This window comes from Symphalangus syndactylus, chromosome 16 (genome assembly GCF_028878055.3).
Source record: "Symphalangus syndactylus isolate Jambi chromosome 16, NHGRI_mSymSyn1-v2.1_pri, whole genome shotgun sequence".
Classification (NCBI taxonomy): Eukaryota; Metazoa; Chordata; class Mammalia; order Primates; family Hylobatidae; genus Symphalangus; species Symphalangus syndactylus.
Genome location: NC_072438.2, coordinates 15003844 through 15021897, shown reverse-complemented (window position 1 = coordinate 15021897; position 18054 = coordinate 15003844). Strand labels below are relative to the sequence as shown.

The following is an 18054-nucleotide window of genomic DNA, read 5'->3' as shown; positions in this document are numbered from 1 at the left end:
CTTGCTCTGTTGCCCAGGCTGGAGTGCAGTGGCGCGATCTCGGCTCACTGCAAGCTCTGCCTCCCAGGTTCATGTCATTCTCCTGCCTCAGCCTCCCGAGTAGCTGGGACTACAGGCGCCCGCCACCACGCCCAGCTAATTTTTTGTATTTTTAGTAGAGACGGGGTTTCACCATGTTAACCAGGATGGTCTCCATCTCCTGACCTTGTGATCTGCCCGCCTCGGCCTCCCAAAGTGCTGGGATTACAGGCGTGAGCCACTGCGCCTGGCCAACAGAAAGTTTATTTCTGGCTTAAGGTCTTTCTCCTGCCTCGTAATTCTGTGTCTGTATGAAAATCAAGTCTGAAGAATTAAAGTATGTGGTTCTCAGGGGAAAGTTGACTTGTTTTTATTAGAGTGGTTCTGCTGTTCTGGTGTTTCTTGAATTACCCAGCAATGCCCTAACCTTGTTATTTTCTTCCTATAGGAACTTGCTTGCTAGAAAACAAAGTGCAAGGCTTGACAAACACAGTGACTTGGGATGGAAGTTATTTGGGAAAGCGCCACTCCGAGAGAACGCCCAGAAAGACTCAAAGAGAATACAGAAGGTACACAAGATATGAAATCACAGAAATAGGCTGTTGGATGTGTTTAGCATATATTCATGAACCTTGCAAAAATGACCATATTGAGTCTGAAACTGGAAATCGCTTTGTATTATCTGCATGCCACGTTCTTCAGATTTAAGTCTATAGTCAGAATGTGGATGAATTTAACCTTCATTTCTTACAGCTTGTAACATGCACATAGGAAAGTCCATTTGAAAGAGGTCGGCTTTAGGTGTTTATAACGGTATTTAGACAGACCTGGGCTCTAGATGTTTATAACTATATTTAATCAGTTTTAATAATAGTTGCAAATGTGTTTATCATCAAATTTGTATTGTTTGATATTAAAGCTTTCTCCCGTGGGTTTCTTGGAGCTCACATCCTTCCTGTGCTACTCTGGGACAGGGAAGCGAGGGCCGTCATTCCCCAGCTCTGCTGGGATGCCTCTGCCTTGCTCACTCTGAGGTTGCCTACTTTCGGGGTGGGGATGGGGCTCATGCCAGGCCTGCATGTCCTCACCACTGGGCTGCCTCGCTTCTTACGGTGGGCGAGATGCCACTGCTGGAGGCTTGCTTGTGCACGGACACAGTAAGTCCACGGCCCAGGTAGCCGTGACTGTCACTGCCTGCAGCTTCTCTTAGGCTGTGAGTCTCAGCCGGCTCGGCATCCTAAGAGTCTGCTGTCTGCCCCCAGTGTCGTGACATTGCCCCCAGCACCCTTGCTCCTCCAACCTCACTTTTATATTCATTGACATTTGCCCAGTAAACACTCTTGAGGCTCCACTAAGCTCCAGGCCTCATGCTTGGCACCGGAGTTGGAAGGGACACAGTACCCACGCCCAACAGTGTCCCTGTGGAAATGATTCCAGGGCAGGTGCAGGAGGAGTGGGGTGGCACAGACAATTGAGGTTAAAGGTGTGACAGGGAATTAATTGCTATGGGGATCACGTACTGAGTGATTACTGTGTGCTAGTTCTAACTGACTCAGCACTCGTGTTTCTAGTTCCTTTAAAACTCATAACAACCTTGTGAAGAAGATAGTATTATTCAACTCAGTTTACCAAAGAAGCACTGAGACACAGAGGCTGCGTGGCTTGATGTGCAGGGTCACATTGCTAGTAAGTAGCACAGCTGGAAACCGGCCCCAGGCAGTGGGGTGCCAGGACCCCTTTTGTAGGCAGGGCCAGGCAGGTAGTGGGGACAGCATGAGCTAAGGACAATGTGCAGCTGAGCCCAGGAGGCTGACTGCCAGGAGGAGGCTGGCCATGGGGCCTGTGTGCTGCGCCCGGTAGACTGCCTCCAACCCCAAGACTTTGCAGAGCCTCTGAGTGTTTTACTTAGGTAAGGAGTGATGGCATCACCCTGGCAAGAATATGGCTCTTGGACCAGCCCAGGCAGGAGAAAGTGGGGTCTGGCCCAGTGCTGTGTTGTGGGGTTACAGAGGATACCCCTTGAAGTGCTAAATGGATGGGATTGGCTTGCTGGGTGACCTGTTAGGTGTGGGGGGTGAGGTGGGAGCGCAGCGTTGAGGCTTCTGGGCAACAAAGTGGATTTCCACATGCCACATTCTTCATGCGTTGGCAAGTTAAATTTGATTTGAGTGTTGTCTGCCGTTCTCTGCTGTAATCATCTGGACCCAGGGGACTCACTAAGTAAATCAGTGTTGGAATTCATTTTTGTTGATTGTTACATTTTGAATTTGAATCACTTATTGTGTAGGCTTATTAAAATAGCATACAATTAAAGTATGATGAGTTTGTATGCAAAGCTCAGCTATAAATTTCTTAGGAAATTAAATCACCAAGCTGTTATAAAGTTTTTAAAGAAATCACTTTAAAAAAGCAACAGTTACATTAAAAAGAAATACATCTTCCCATGGCACTTAATATCACTTACATCATGTTTGAACTTGTTTGTCTTTTTAAGACCCTGTTTTTTCTGGGGGGGGGATGGAGTCTCGCTCTGCTGCCCAGGCTGGAGTGCAGTGGTGCGATCTTGGCTCACTGCACGCCCTGCCTCCTGGGTTCACGTCATTCTCCTGCCTCAGCCTCCCCAGTAGCTGGGACTACAGGTGCCCATCACCACGCCTGGCTAACTTTTTGTATTTTTAGTAGAGACGGGGTTTCACCATGTTAGCCAGGATGGTCTCGATCTCCTGACCTCGTGATCCGCCCGCCTTGGCCTCCCAAAGTGCTGGGATTACAGGCGTGAGCCACCGCGCCTGGCCCGACCCTGTTTTTTTTAAGGGGAGCATGGATTATGTTCTTGACCTTAGAGGATTTTTTTTTTCTGTGAACTGAAATGACTAGGCCAGCTCATTATGTGGTAGGTAACACAATATTGCCAAGAGGAGGACCATCTGCTTCCGTCATCAATAATAAAGAATGTAACTTACCTGCACAAGTCATTCAATCCTGCCCGGGACCTGCTTGCTTGTCTCTGGCCCTCTCATCGCTTATCTCCCAACTCAAGGGACTTGGTGAAGCCTGGGAGGGGCTCAGGGTCAGGGACTCAGCACTGTGGGGAGGCCTCTGGGCTGCCAGCTGGGGCTGGCTGCTGTCATAGGCATCGGCTCACACAGCCTGCACTTGAGAGAGGCAGGCGCTGGGGCCGTGACAGCCTAGACCTGTGATCCAGGATGGTGACAATAACTCCCCTTAGAGTCGAAGCCTAGAGAAGGTGTTGAGGAAATTCCTTTTCCTTCTCTGGAATTTTTCTTATTACTTGAGAGAGCAGCATCACGTGGTGACATAAGAACATAGACTTTGGAGTTAGACTACCTGGGTTTGTATCCCAGCTCTGCTACAGTTTGGTTGTGTGACTTTGGGCAAGTTATTTAACCTTTCTGAACCTCATTTTCCTCATCTCTACAGTATGGAGAACAGTAGCACCTGCCTCCATGGTGGTGAGGATTAAATGGGTGAATACACACACGCACTCAGAATAGTAGTGAACGTAGAAAGTGTTTGCTGTTACCGTTCTTTCTTATGACAAGTCAACCTTGAGCAACAGGAAATGGAACAACAGAACACGGTGCGAGATAATGAGCCTGAGCTCTTCAGTGTGTTCTTCATCTGCTTGGCCAACAAGTACTCAGCCATGTTGAGGCCAGGCCTTGTGCTGGGCACTGGGAGCCCAAGAGCAGTTGGGTTGACCTACCTCAAGGAGCCTGTGGTTGAGCTGGGGTCAGGTGTGCGCACTGGCCAGGAGCTTTGGACCTGCCTCAAGGAGCCTGTGGTTGAGCTGGGGTCAGGTGTGCGCACTGACCAGGAGCTTTGGACCTGCCTCAAGGAGCCTGTGGTTGAGCTGGGGTCAGGTGTGCGCACTGGCCAGGAGCTTTGGACTTGCAGGCTTGGGTTTGGTTTCTGGCTTCACCACTTTTTGTCTCTATTGAGCCAATGACTACTTCTCAGTTTCCTCATCTGCTAAACAGGCATTATGATATCTACTTGCTTAATTGTTCTAAACTAAGGGATAATGCGCATGTGGTGTATTTTTGCCCAGGGTCGAACACAGTGAGTCGCCCAGCATTATTAGTCAAGGAATGAATGTCTTGACTTTTAATCAATAGGTCCAATTTGTGGTGTTGGTCCCATATGTGGTTTGCCCAGGACATTTGCCCAGTACATCGGATTTTATTCTAACTGGGCTGCATTCTTTTGGCTTGCGTCATATATAATACTATTTTGGGGAAATATTGAAATGTTAACTTTTAGTTATCTTTTCAAATTGTATAAAAATTTTGAAAATTAAGTCATATTTTTTGTTAACCTTGATGGTAGTTTGAGAGAGAATTTCTTAATAGGGGAAACAAAAATGACCATGGGTAGGAGAATAACAATACAACAGTGGCTGTCAAGGTGCAGTCCCCGGAGTAGTCACATCAGCATCACCCGGGCATTTGCTGGAAATACATGTTCTCGGGCCTTACTCCAGACACATCAAAACAAGTTCTGGGGCTGGGGCCCAACAAATTTTGTTTTAACAGAAGCTACAGGTCATTCTAATGCATGCTAACATTTAAGAACTATCGGTATTCAGGAAGAGAATGTCAGCTATTGGAAGGAAAATAGCCATCTTTGCCACAGCAGGTTAAATATAGGGGCCAAAGCCCACCGGCCAGGCAAATTCCAGTAACTGCTGGTGAACCGGAGAAGTTCTTGTGGATAAAGATGGGAGCATGTATTTGGAGAGAGCTGCCTTCAGGCCTCTGGTTGCTGGCTTTGTATGGGCTGGGCTCTGGCCAGGGCAGCATGGATGGTGACACTGCCTCGGAAGTGCAGCCTTTGCTTTGTGAGTAAAGGGAAACCTTCTTTCTTGGATTCCATGGCCCTTTTGTTTGTTTCACAGATTTGAGCCTCTGAGTAGATCCGTCCTGAGATTACAGTGAAGGACAAGACTTCTGTGGCCCTTGCCTTCGTTGGAATTTACCATGGGTCAAGGAAAAGACAGATTTAAACAAGTAACTCTACATATAATTACAGTTGTGATCATTGTTGTGAAGAATTGCGGTGATAAGCAAATTCTTATCTCTGAGGTCACCTGTTTCAAGTGACTGTCAGCCGCCGGCCAGCAAATGCAAGCGTCTGTTCTCAGCCCTTGCCTTCCTTGGCCGTCAGCAGCATTACCCCGGCTCCTTGAGTGACTTTCTTGCCTCGGCTTCCAGGCCGCCTGTTCGCCCACCTTTTCGGTTTCCTTTGCTAGGTCCCTCATCTTCCCCATCCTCTAAATGTTAGAGTGCCTGGAAGGCCCTTCCCTGTCCACTGTCACCCTCTAGGGCAAGCTCGTCCAACCCGCCTTATTTTTTTGTTGTTCTGCTTTATTGAGGCTTTTAGCAGCCTGAAGCCATGGTTTCTGGTTTCTGTCTCTAGAAGCGGAAAAGAGGGATGAGGAAGGGGCTTTACTGGCCCAATCAGAAACAGAAACTAAGAACCCATGACTGTATTCTCTCCCTTGGACACCCCTGGGGCATCTCAGCTGGACTCAAAGCTTTATAGGTCAGGCTGTCCCCCCTGTCTCCAGTTGGGACCTACCTCCTGCCCAAAATTGACCATTTAAAAAGTAAAAGTGATGCTTTGTAATTTGAGCAGGTGTCAGAGGCTCAGGGCTGAAAATACATGGGGATGCTTTAGAACAGACTCAGTAACTCTTTCCGACATAACACTGTGTACATAGGCTGTAGGAATTGACGTCGTTGTTGGAAATGAGGTTGAGCAGAAAGTTAATGTCTTGGTTGGACTCTGAGGGCGCTGCTGATTGTTGGAGTGATAGCTGCAGGGAGGACAGGCTTGTAGGTTTCAGTGTCCTGGATGAAGCACTGTCATGTGAGCACCGATGAGTACATGGCCTGTTGTGTTTGCGTTTGTATAGCCTGGAATGTCTTGGGCGGCCTTCTTAGATTTTAAAGCAAGAATCCCAGAAGAAGGCAGATCCAGGACAGTGACATTTTCTCTCCTCACCTCTGAGAAGTCTGGGGTACTCTGAAAGTCTCAAAACATTGTAGATTGCAGCAAGGATAGGTCTTGGTGGTCAGTGGAAGTAATTGGGTGCCGGCCTACAGGCAAATTCTAAAATAACAAGAAAAAACTTGACTTTCATTATCCCTTATGCCTTTGCAAAATGGGCTTGAACGAGCTCACAGAAGTGACCAGGTCCTGGTCCCAGGTTAGACGGAATAAGCACACTCCACCCTGTGTCACCCAATGAATGCAGATATAAAATCTGAACAGAAAGCATGGAGCAGCTATTTGAGATTCTGGAAAGTAAACAGTGGCAGGTGAGTTGGGGAAGAAGACCAGAATTTGAAGTACCACTGAATTGGTACTGAGTTTACCAATTTTTTTTTTTTCCCTTCCAATATTTCTCAGCCTGAACTCAGGCAGACCCAAACCCAGGAACAGGTCTTAATGTGGGAGCACCAGGAGAAGCTCTGCACTTCTGACTTGGTGAATGGGTCTCTGACACTTAGAATGCAGAAACCCCATTTTTTAGTTTTATTTATTTGTTTATATTTTTATTTTATTTTGAGACAGAGTCTCACTCTGTCACCCAGGCTGAAGTGCAGTGGCGCAATCTTGGCTTACTGCAACCTCCGCCTCCTGGGTTCAAGTGATTCTCCTGCCTCAGCCTCCTGAGTAGCTGGGACTACAGGTGTGCACCACCACCCCTGGCTCATTTTTATATTTTTAGTAGAGATGGGGTTTCACCATGTTGGCCAGGCTGGTCTCGAACTCCTGACCTCAGGTGATCCACCCGCCTTGGCCTCCCGGAGTGCTGGGATTACAGACATGAGCCACCGCACCCGGGCCTAGTTTTATTTTTTACTCTGTTCTCTTGCACCCCAGCCCTAGGCGTTCTTATGAGAGCAGCAGCTGGTGGGAGCCTGAAACTCCCAGGAAAGGGAAGCTGATTAGAAGAGTTTTGTTTCCAAGGGGTAGAGTGTGAACCCCTGATGCTTTATTCTCTCTCTCTCCCCATTACCTGGCCCAGATATGGATGCAGTTGTGGGAAGCGTGTGGCTAGAGAACCAGAAAAGGGGAGAGACAGGAAACTAGAAAGTACTGGGGGTATTGCAGAGAGGAGGAGCTCAGGAAGGTGACCCTTTAAGGTGGTTAATGAACTCCCAGACTTCTTGTCATGTTGTGGGTACACAGATCTGACCCTAAGTAGCTTATGTAGACTTTGAGACTGATCTTTGGGATAGACCACTATGCAGTTCCCTAACTGGCCACTGGATGGTGCACATGCAGGATGGATCCAAAAAGCGCTTCAAAGGCTTTGAAAACAGCTGACTTTGGAACCACAACTCACAGAAGGCTGGCTGGAACTTGTGTGTGGAATCCAACTGCGTAAATTGCTTACTAAGATAAAAATGTCAACGTTCTCCCAAGGGTTGAGAGAAAATCCAGAGTTTCTTAACACAATATTGAAAATGTCTAGAATGCAGTTCAAAATTAATTGGCTTAAGAAGAACTAGAATCATCTTTTTTTTTTTTAAAAAAAAATTTCCTCTGAATCAGAATAGGCTCAGATAGGATCATCTTTTTGTGTGTGTGTTTTGTTTGTTTGTTTTTGTTTTGTTTTGTTTGAGATGGAGTCTTGCTCTGTTGCCCAGGCTGGAGTGCAGTGGTGTGATCTCGGCTCACTGCAACCTCTGCCACCCAGGTTGAAGTGATCTTCCTGCCTCAGCTTCCCAAGCAGCTGGGATTACAGGTGCCTGTCACCATGCCTGGCTAATTTGTTTGTATTTTTAGTAGAGACAGGGTTTCACCATGTTGGCCAGGCTGGTTTCACCATGTTGGCCAGGCTCCTGACCTCAAGAGATCCGCCCGTCTCGGCCTCCCAAAGTGCTAGGATTACAGGCATGAGCCTCCGCGCCTGGCCTGTTTTTTGTTTTTGAGATAGGGTCTTGCTCTGTCCCCCAGGCTGGAGTGCAGTGGCGCATCTCAGCTCACTGCAACATCTGCCTCCCGGGCTCATGCGATCCTCCCATCTTAGCCTCGTGAGTAACTGGGACTACAGGCATGTGACACCACACCTGGCTAATTTTTTATATTTTTTGTAGAGACAAGGTTTTGCCATGTTGCCCGGGCTGGTCTTGAACTCCTGGATTCAAGTGATCTACCTGCCTCAGCCTCCCAAAGTGCTGGGATTACAGGTGTGAGCCACTGTACTTGGCCAGGATCGTCTTTTAATAATCAAGACACCACTGCCGAGATAACACAGATGTTGGAATTATTCAATAGACTTTAAAGCAATCATTATAAAAATGCTCCAACAAGTAAGGGTGAACACTTCTGGGATGGGAAAATAGAAAGTATCAGTAAAGGAAAAGAAACTATAAAAAGAATTAAGTGGGAATTTTGTAACTGAAAAATACACTAACTGAAATAAACTAACCAGACAGGCTCAATAGCAGAATGGGGATGATAGAGGAAAGAGTGAGTGAATTTTAAGATCAATAGAAATTATCCAATCCAGGCCGGGCGTGGTGGCTCACGCCTGTAATCCCAGCACTTTGGGAGGCTGAGGCGGGTGGATCACCTGAGCTCAGGAGTTCGAGACCAGCCTGGCCAATGTGGCGAAACCCCATCTCTACTAAAAATACAAAAATTAGCCAGGTGTGGTGGCAGGTGCCTGTAATCCCAGCTACTTGGGAGGCTGAGACAGGAGAATCACTTGAATCCAGGAGCTCCCGGAGGTTGCAGTGAGCTGAGATTGTGCCACTGCACTCCATCCTGGGTGACAGAGCACTCTGTCTCAAAACAAAACAAAAAACAGAAATTATCCAGTCTGCATAGTACAGAGAAAAAAAATGAGTTTAAAAAATGAACGGAGCCTTAGGAACATGTGGGGCAGTACTAAAAAGTGTAACACTGTCACTGGAGTGTCAGAAGGAGAGGAGAAACAATATGATGCAGACAATTACTGCAGTAAAAGATGGCTGAATATTTCCCACATTTAGTAAAAGATAGAAACCTATAGATTCAGGAAATTCAGTGGCCGCCAAACAAAATAAACTCTAAAAAGTAAGAAGTCCATGTCCAGACACATCATAACCAAATTGCTGAAAACAAAGACAAAAAAAATCTTATAAACAACCAGAGAAGAACAATGTCATACTTACTGGGGAATAACAATTTGACTGAATTTCTCATCAAAAACCGTGGAGGCCAGAAAAAGAAAAACAATATTGTTAGAGCACCGAAAAGAACTGTCAACCCAAATTCTGTATCCAGCAAAAATGCCCTTCAGGAATGAAAGTAAAATAAAGATATTATCAGGTGATGAAAAACTAAGAATTTGTTGCCAGCAGACTGGCTATAAAAAGAATTGCGGAAAGAAGTTGTTCAGATAGAAGGGCATTGTACTAGGAGGAGACTGGGAACATCAAGAAAGAAGGGGAACAGAAATTGTCCGTATCTGGATAAATACAGTAGACTATTTCCCTTTTGTTTTAACTAAAAGCAAGTAGATGTTGCCTTTAAATATACAGTAACAATGTGCTATAACATGATTAGAGTAGAAACAGCAATAAACAATTTGCCGTATAATTATAATGCAAAGTTGATGAGTTAAAACACTATAAATATAAAGACATTCACAAAACCACAGCTGAATATACATAACTCTTATTTCCTGGGAAACACAGTTTTAAATAAATAGTTGAGTTCCCCAATGGACTATAAATCCTAGAGAAGAAATCAGGACACATAATAAATTATCATGAAAAGAATCTAGAAAATGAAATGATGTGTGCCTGGGGTTCTTATTCCTATTGAGATTGATTTGGGGAACGTTTTCAAATCAGTAGACTGTTTTCTTAATGAGTTATTTAAAAATATGTTTGAAAGCAAAAATTATAATGTCTGGCGTTTACAGTGTATGCAGATGTAATATGTAAGACAAGTGAAATACAAAAGGGGACAAGGTGTGGTGATAAAGTTTCTGCATTCCACTTGAAGTAGTAAAATACTGATTCTAAGTAGATTGTGAAAAGTTAATATGTATACTGTAATCCTTAGACCAACCATTAAACTATACAAAGAGATGGCAAAAAACAATAGAGAAATCAAAATGGAGTTCTAAAAAAAAGTTCAAAAAACTTGAATCAAGACAGGAAAGAAGACATAGAGGAAGAAAAAAAAAGAGAAAACGAGATGGTAGACCTAAATTCAAACATATCAACAACTGCATTAAATGTAAATGGTCTGAACACACCAGTTGTGTGTCTCAATACTCAGTTCTGACAGATTGTCAGAATGGGTTTAAAAAATGGGCTGGGTGTGGTGGCTTGCACCTGTAATCCCAGCACTTTGGGAGGTTGAGGCAGACAATTACTTGAAGCCAGGAGTTCCAGACCAGCCTGATGAGCATAGTGAGACCCTGTCTCTATTGAAAAAAGTTAGCTGGGCATGGTGATACACACCGTAGTCGTAGCTGGTCAAGAGACTGAGGCAGGAGGATCACTTGAGCCCAGGAGTTTGAGGTTACAGTGAACTGATCATACCCCTGCATGCTAGCCTGAGTGACAGAGTGAGATCCTATCTCAAAAAAACACAAAACCATAGACCCAACTATGTATATGTTGTCTGCAAGAAACTCACTTCAAATATAAAATATGTAGATTAAAATAAAAAGATAGAAAAAGATATACCATGAAAACACTAATCAAAATTAAGATAGGTCTATTAATATAATAAAAATTAAGATAGATCTATTAATATTATAAAAAGTAGACTTCAGAACAAAATTATCAGAGATAAAGTGGGACATTACCTAATGAAGACATAATGATTCTAAAGGTATTTGCACTTCATAACAGAGCTGCAAAATACATGAAGCAAAGTCTATCAGATCTGAAACAAATGGACACGTCCACATTTATAATGGGAGTGTCAACAGTCCTCACCAAACAGCAATTGATAGAACTGTAGACAGAATCAGCCAGGACATAGAAATGAACACCATCAACCAACCTGATCTAATTCACAATTTATAGAACACAGCACCCTCCAGCAAAAGCAGAATACACAGTTTTTTCAAATGTACATGGAACATTCACCAAGACAGACCATATTCTGGGATATAAAAGAAGCTTAAAAATTTCAAAAGGATTAAAATTACACAAAATATGTTCTGACCAGAGTGATATTAGACTAGAAAGCAGTGACAGAAAAATAATTGTCTCCCCAAACTTGCACATTAAACAAGTAGCATACTTCTAAATTAATCATGGGCCCATGAGGAAGTCACAAGGAAAATTAGAACATATTTTGAAGCGAACGAAAACACAACATACCAAAATTTGTAGGTTGCAGTGCTTAGAGGGAAAGGTATAGCATTAAAATGTTCACATAGAAAAGAAAAACGGTCTCAGATCAGTAATCAAAGTTTCTACCTTAAGAAAGTATAAACAGAGCAAATAAACCCAAAGCAAGCAAAAGGAAGCAAAGAATAAATGTGAGAACACATATCCCTACAATTAAAAACAGAAAAATGATAGACCGAAAGCTGGGGCTTTGAAATGATCAACAAAATTGATTAAACTCTAGCAAAACTGACAAAAAGAATAAAATTAGCAAAAGGAATGAAAAAAGGGGATACCACTACAGACTCCACAAAAATAAGACAATAGAATGTTATAAATAACTTGTCTTTTTTCTTTTTCTTTTTTTTTTAAAGACAGAATCTTGCTCTGTTGCTCAGGCTGGAGTGCAGTGGTGCGATCTCAGCTCACTGCAACCTCTGCCTCCCGGGTTCAAGTGATTCTCGTGCCTCAGCCACCCGAGTAGCTGGGATTACAGGCATGTGCCACCACGCCCAGCTGATATTTATATTTTTAGTAGAAACAGGGTTTTGCCATGTTGGCCAGGCTGGTCTAGAATTCCTGGCCTCAAGTGATCCACCTGTCTCAGCTTCCCAAAGTGCTGGGATTACAGGTGTGAGGTACTGCACCAGCCACATAAATTTGATAACTTAGATGAAATAGTCCATTTCCTTGAAAATTGCAAATCACCAAAATTCATCCAAGATGAAATAGATAACCAGAATCATCCCGGAAATTTATTAAAGAAGGACCAGATGGTTTCACTGATGAATCCTACTGAACATTTAAAGAAAACACCAATTTGAGAAGAAGAGGGAGTACTTCCTGACTCATTTTAAAGGCCAATATTACCGGTATCAAAACCAGATGAATACAGTCCCAAAAAAACTGCAGACAAATATCCCTTATGAAGACACACAGATTCTCAACACAGTATTAACAAATTGAATCTCATAATACATTAAAAAGTTATAACCATGACAAAGTGACATTTAGCCCAGAAACACAGGGCTGGGTCAGCGTTTGAAAATCGATCAGTGTAAGCTACCATACTACCAATTTAAAGAAAACCACACGATCCTATCAGTTGGTGCAGAAAAAGCATTCGATAGAATTCAGTGTCCATTCCTCATAAAAACTCTCAGCAAAGAAGAAATGGAAGAGAACTTCCCCCACCTGATAAAGAGCATCTACAGGAAACAGCTACAGCTAACATGCTTAATGGAGAAAGACAGAAGGCCTTCCCCTAACACTGAAAACAAGACAAGGATGTCCACTCTTACTATTCCTGTTCAACATCGTATCGGAAGTCCTAGCTGGTTCCTTGCTTGTGGGAATGCACAATGGTACAGCCATTCTGGAAAACCAGTTGTGAGGTTTCTTATAGGTGAAACATACAATTAGCCCAGCAATCCCACTCTTAGGTGTTTGCCATCAAGAAATGAAAACTTATGTTTGCACAAAAATCTGTACGTTCATAGCAGCTCTTTTCATAATCCTCAAGAAATGGAAACAACCCAAATGCCTTTCAGTGAATGGATGAATGGCGGTACATCCCATACAATGAAATATGACTCAATAATAAACACACCTAACTCCTTGGGTGAACCTCGGGCATTCTCTGAAGGTAGAAAGTCAGTCTTGAAAGCTTGCGTGCTGTGATTTCATTTGTATCACCTACTTGAAAAGACAAAGTTGTAGTGATGGAGAACAGATTCACAGCGCCAGGGGTGTGGGGTAGGGTGTGACTACCGAGGGCTAACACAAAGGAGGTTTTGAGAGTGATAGAACTGTTTTATATCTTGATTGTCATAATGGTGGCTACAAGGCAACATTTTAGAAGTCATAGGACTATATATACCAAAAAGCTAACTGTATGTTAATTCAAAAAATAAACTAACATGAATTAATGAATCATTTAGGGTTCTTTTGACCCAGCATTTCCACTTCTGGTAATTTATCCTACAGATGAATTCGCATATGGGCGAAATGACAGTTGTATAAGGGTATTGATTGCAGCACAACTGATTGGAAGCTATCTAAATGTTTGGCAGGGAATTGGTGAAATCCTGAATGAAATACTGCACCGACCTCACAAAGTAAGATGGATCACCATTTGTATAGTGTGCTCTATGTGGATAAAGATCCACACATATCCTTGTCAATGCAGAGACAAAATAGCTAATAGTGGAATTTCTTTGGAGAGGAGAACAAACTGGGTATGTGGGAGATAGGAGGGAGACCTACTTTCCACTGTATACACTTTTGTACCTTTTGTATTTTGTTGTCTATACATGTCTACTTAAAATAATTTTTTTTTTTGAGACAAAGTCTTGTTCTGTTGCCCAGACTGGAGTGCAGTGGCACGATCTCGGCTCACTGCAACCTCTGCCTCCTGGGTTCAAGCAATTTCCGGCTAATTTTTGTATTTTTAGTAGAGACAGGGTTTCACCATGTTGGCCAGGCTGGTCTTGACCTCCTGACCTCAAGTGATCCGCCTGCCTTGGCCTCCCAAAGTGCTAGGATTACAGGTGTGAGCCACCGTACCCGGCCTTTAAAATATATATATATTTTTTAATGTGTAGAATGACAGTAAAATTATTGAGGAAATTTGGGCAAAGGACAGCAAGATAAAACCAGAGGTAAGTGGATACCCCAAGATACAACTCACAGAATCTCATGTAACTCCTAGAGGCGTGCTACAAATTTTACACTGAGCTTTCCAGTGGCCAGAGCAGAGGGAAACATTGTACAGCTGGTGACCGAGTTGAAAGCTGAACCTACTCTGGAAGTTTTGGCTTGTCAAGGTGGTAGAGGTCATGTTTGTACGGGACTGGGATCGTTTGGTGGAGAACAGGTCTATCAGGAGATTATCCCATAAAATGTCTGATCCCCATTCATCCCCATTAATGTTGGGGTTTAGAGAAGCAGCAGGTTAATTACATATCATACTTCCACATGATGCCAAGAACGAGAAAGAAGGAAGTGATCTGAAGTTTCTACAGGGGAAATGGCAGCATGGTTGCTTAATTTGCACTTTACTTTTTAGTCTTCTATTATCCTGGTAACAGCTTATTTATTCTGAGAAGTATAAATTCTTTATCCCCAATGCCTTTTAACAATAAAGACTGAAATTCCTATTTAATGCTTAATGCTTCCTAAGGCTTGCTTATTTTTCCTAATGTGGAAGTGATAAGTTTCCCTGTTAGTTGGAGAGGGTAGTGTTCAGAGCACACTTTCTTTGGTGCAAACACTGTGGATCTTGTGTTCAGTCTTACTGGTGCGTCTCCCCAGAAGGAATAGGAATTCAGGAACAGGAAACACATTTGTTCTTTTACAGCTCTTTACTGGGGCCTTTCACAGTACTGGGGTGAGAGGGGTCTCGGGCCTGTGAACATGGGGTTGGGGTGGGTTGGGGAGACTCTGGCTTTGGGATTAGAAAGCCGGAATGTGCACCTTGGTTCTGTCATTTACAGTCAGTCGTGTGGACTTAAGCCCATGGCTTTGTCTCTCTGAGTCTCAGTATCCTCTGCAGAGGCAGTGCTCACATTGCCTATGCTCGTGAGGGTGAAGTACAATGAAGCATGGGGTCGTAGAGCAGTGGCTGGCATCCTGGCATCCCATGAGAGCTTTGGCACGGTCAGGACTCCTCATTGTGGTCTCCTGTCACGGCTAGACCTTCAGTCTTGTGTGTGCCTAGAAAAAAAGCCAGCAACAGACCCAAAAAACAACCTTGCTGCAGTAATAATTCGGTGTGGTTTGGAAATAGCAGTTGGTGAAATCGATTTTTGATGCCATCTGAATTAGCTTACAAATTATTTTTTCAAATTTTAAATACAATTTGTGAAAAAGTACTTGTCAAATATTCAAATGATAGATCCAAGACGGGAAAATCCTTTTCCCCCTGAGACTTCACAGGCCCCGTCACAGGAGTCTCTGATGGTTTCGTGTCCGCCCTCCCAGGCCTTTCTCTGAGACAAATTATGTATGTATAAATTTCATCCACACAAATGCATTTACATGATGTAACTGCAGACTGAGTTCTTTGAGCACCTTCTCTCTGGTATGTACGGGGTGCTTAGGAAGCTTGTTAAACACATAACTTGAAGCTGTAGTAGCCTGTGATTGTAAGGGGGGGACTGTCTGTGTTGTAAGTCTGGTTTCTGGCTGACCTTGGACTGGAAAGTGGTGTCTGCAGGCAGGCGGGTGGCCTGTTGTGTACTATTGTGAATGCTGAAGAGATGGTACAGCTTAATTGATGCTGCTTCCCAGAAAGACCGAGAGAAATGCCCCTGGGAGCTTTTGAATGCTTTTGCCCTCGCCTGGGCAATTTAATGTGTTCATATGCCCCACTTAGATGGAGCAGCTGTTGACATTTTGCCATACTTACTTTATTGTGCCTCTATTTTTAAAAAATTGAACCATTTGCAGTATTATGACATCTTACTGCTAAATACTTCAGCACACAGCTCTTAAGAGTAAAGACATTCTCCTACATAACCATGACTGTTACCACACCCAGAATGATGGGGAATTCCATAGTAGCATCTGATACCCAGAGCATGTTCTAATTTCCTCAGTTGTATCAAGCTGTTCTTTCTGAACCAGGATCCAGTCAGGTTTGTGTATTGCCTTAGTTATATGTCCCTTTATTCTCTTCAGACAAAACACTCCTTTTTTTCATGACTTTTACCTTTTTTAAAATTAAAATGATCAAGGTCAAAGATTTATTTTATGCCTGGAGGAGACCAGTAAGAGGTAAATACTTATGCCAAGAGCATTTGAGGAATTAGGGGTGTGTGTGTGTGTTTGTACACACATATATGCATAAAACCCAAAAAGAACTAGAGTAAGATGGCTAGGTTAGATTTCAATGAACAAACAAACTGGTGACAATAAAACATAATCTTTGGGGTTATCTTTTCTTTTGGACATTATCTACAAGTTAATATGTAACTTCACAGTATCTGGGCTTGAATGGAGTAATAACCAAAACAGGGACAGTGTCCTAGATAATTAAATAATTTTTAGGCAGCCATGCTAAAAGTGCCCAGGAATTAATTGAAAGAATAACCCCTACTCCTGCTTTTGCCTTATTTTCAAATTTTGGATAATTGTCTTAACAAGGCCTTCCATAATCCTTTCAGCCAGAATCAGCCTCTTTCCCTTTTATCCTCCTATTACTTTTTTTTTCTTTTTATTATTGTACTTTAAGTTTTAGGGTACATGTGCACAATGTGCAGGTTTGTTACATATGTATCCATGTGCCATGTTGGTGTGCTGCACCCATTAACTCGTCATTTAGCATTAGGTGTATCTCCTAATGGTGTTCCTATTACTTTTTAAAAATAGCTTGAGGTATAAATAATATACTATGAGATCCACTCATTGTAAGTGTTCCCTGATTTTAATAAATGTATACAGTTATGCAACTATCATTGCAATCTAGTTTTAAAATATGTTCGACATCCAGAGTTTTATTTTTTCATCACCCAAAAAAGTTCCTTCGTGCCTGTTTGCAGTTGATCCCACCCTCACCCCCTGGCAAACATGAATTTGCTTTCTCTCTAGAGATTGACCTTTTTAAGAAGTGTCACATAAATGGAATCATGGAATTTTCTTGTCTGGCATCTTTCACCTGGCCTAGCGTTTTTGAGGTTCATCCACGTAGGCCCATGTCTCAGCAGTTTCTTTTCATGGCCGTTTCCCTGCTGCTCATGCATCCGCGGTTGATGGACATTCTGGTTGGTGTGAACAATGCTGTTGTGAATGTTTGCATGCAAGTCTCTCTGGTCGTATTTCTCTTGGGTGGGTTCCTGGGAGTATGGTGGGGGATGTTGAATTATAGAAGAAGCTGCACCATTTTACACTCCTACCAAGGATTTAGGAGAATTCCAGCTTCTCTACGTCTTTGCTATCACTTGCCATTGTCCTTTTGATTTTATCCTGGCGGCTGTCACAGGCTTCCTCTGATGGACACGTGTCTGCCGGCGATTTGGTAGTTCTGAATCCCAGGAGATCTGCTGGGGGCGCCTTGGGCGAGGCCCTGTCACGGGAGAGCCTCGTGTTGCCGCAGACCGGACTTGTTCAGCCCTGGGACGTGGGGCCCGCGGCTAACCAGAAGTAATTTTGACCCGACGTAGTCCCTAAGGTGTAGGGTCAAAATTTAAAGACTGTTTTTAAAAACCTGAGGTCTCACCGACAGCGTATCGCGCCATCTGAAGGGCGCTGCCCCGCCAGCTTCTGTCCCCCTCCTGGCAGCCCCGGGGCACCTGGTCGGCTTCTCTAAGTGTTTTGTTGCTCCCTGACGTTTTAAACTCACCTGTAATACTTTGTGAAAAACAGTAGGAGCCACGGTAGCCTGTAAAAACTGCTCACAATCACCCCGCCACCCAGAGCTCACCAGTGCGAATATTTTTATGCAATTTCTTTTGGCAACACGTTTCTCAGCTCTCGGGTGATCTTTAAGGCAGAAGCTGGCTCTCCGCCTGTCGGCGCGCGTTCCCGGTGTTCACGGCCGGTGGAGCTGTACCACGGGGACGCCCCAGCACCGCCCCTTGGCCCCGCCCGTCGCCGCCCATCAGCCCCGCCCCCGTGGGAGTCTCCAGCCAGGCCTGACGCGCCGAGCCGGCGCGCGGAT

At 43.8% G+C, this 18054-nt stretch overlaps 1 protein-coding gene and 1 long non-coding RNA gene across 5 annotated transcripts in view; one reads left to right on the top strand and one right to left on the bottom strand.

Moving 5' to 3' along the window:
- TBC1D14 (TBC1 domain family member 14) overlaps positions 1-18054 on the top strand; it is a 121172-nt gene that overhangs the window by 57505 nt on the left and 45613 nt on the right. For all 4 annotated transcript variants that reach the window (XM_063619742.1, XM_055246682.2, XM_063619741.1 and 1 more), the window contains exon 3: positions 467-587. In XM_063619742.1, the coding sequence (XP_063475812.1) occupies positions 467-587 (121 nt within the window). The remainder of the gene's footprint in view (positions 1-466; positions 588-18054) is intronic.
- On the bottom strand, positions 15784-18044 carry LOC129465037 (uncharacterized). Its single transcript, XR_008651839.2, has 2 exons — positions 17737-18044; positions 15784-17560 (listed from the first exon to the last, which is right to left on the bottom strand). It is a non-coding gene; the product is annotated as an uncharacterized lncRNA (long non-coding RNA).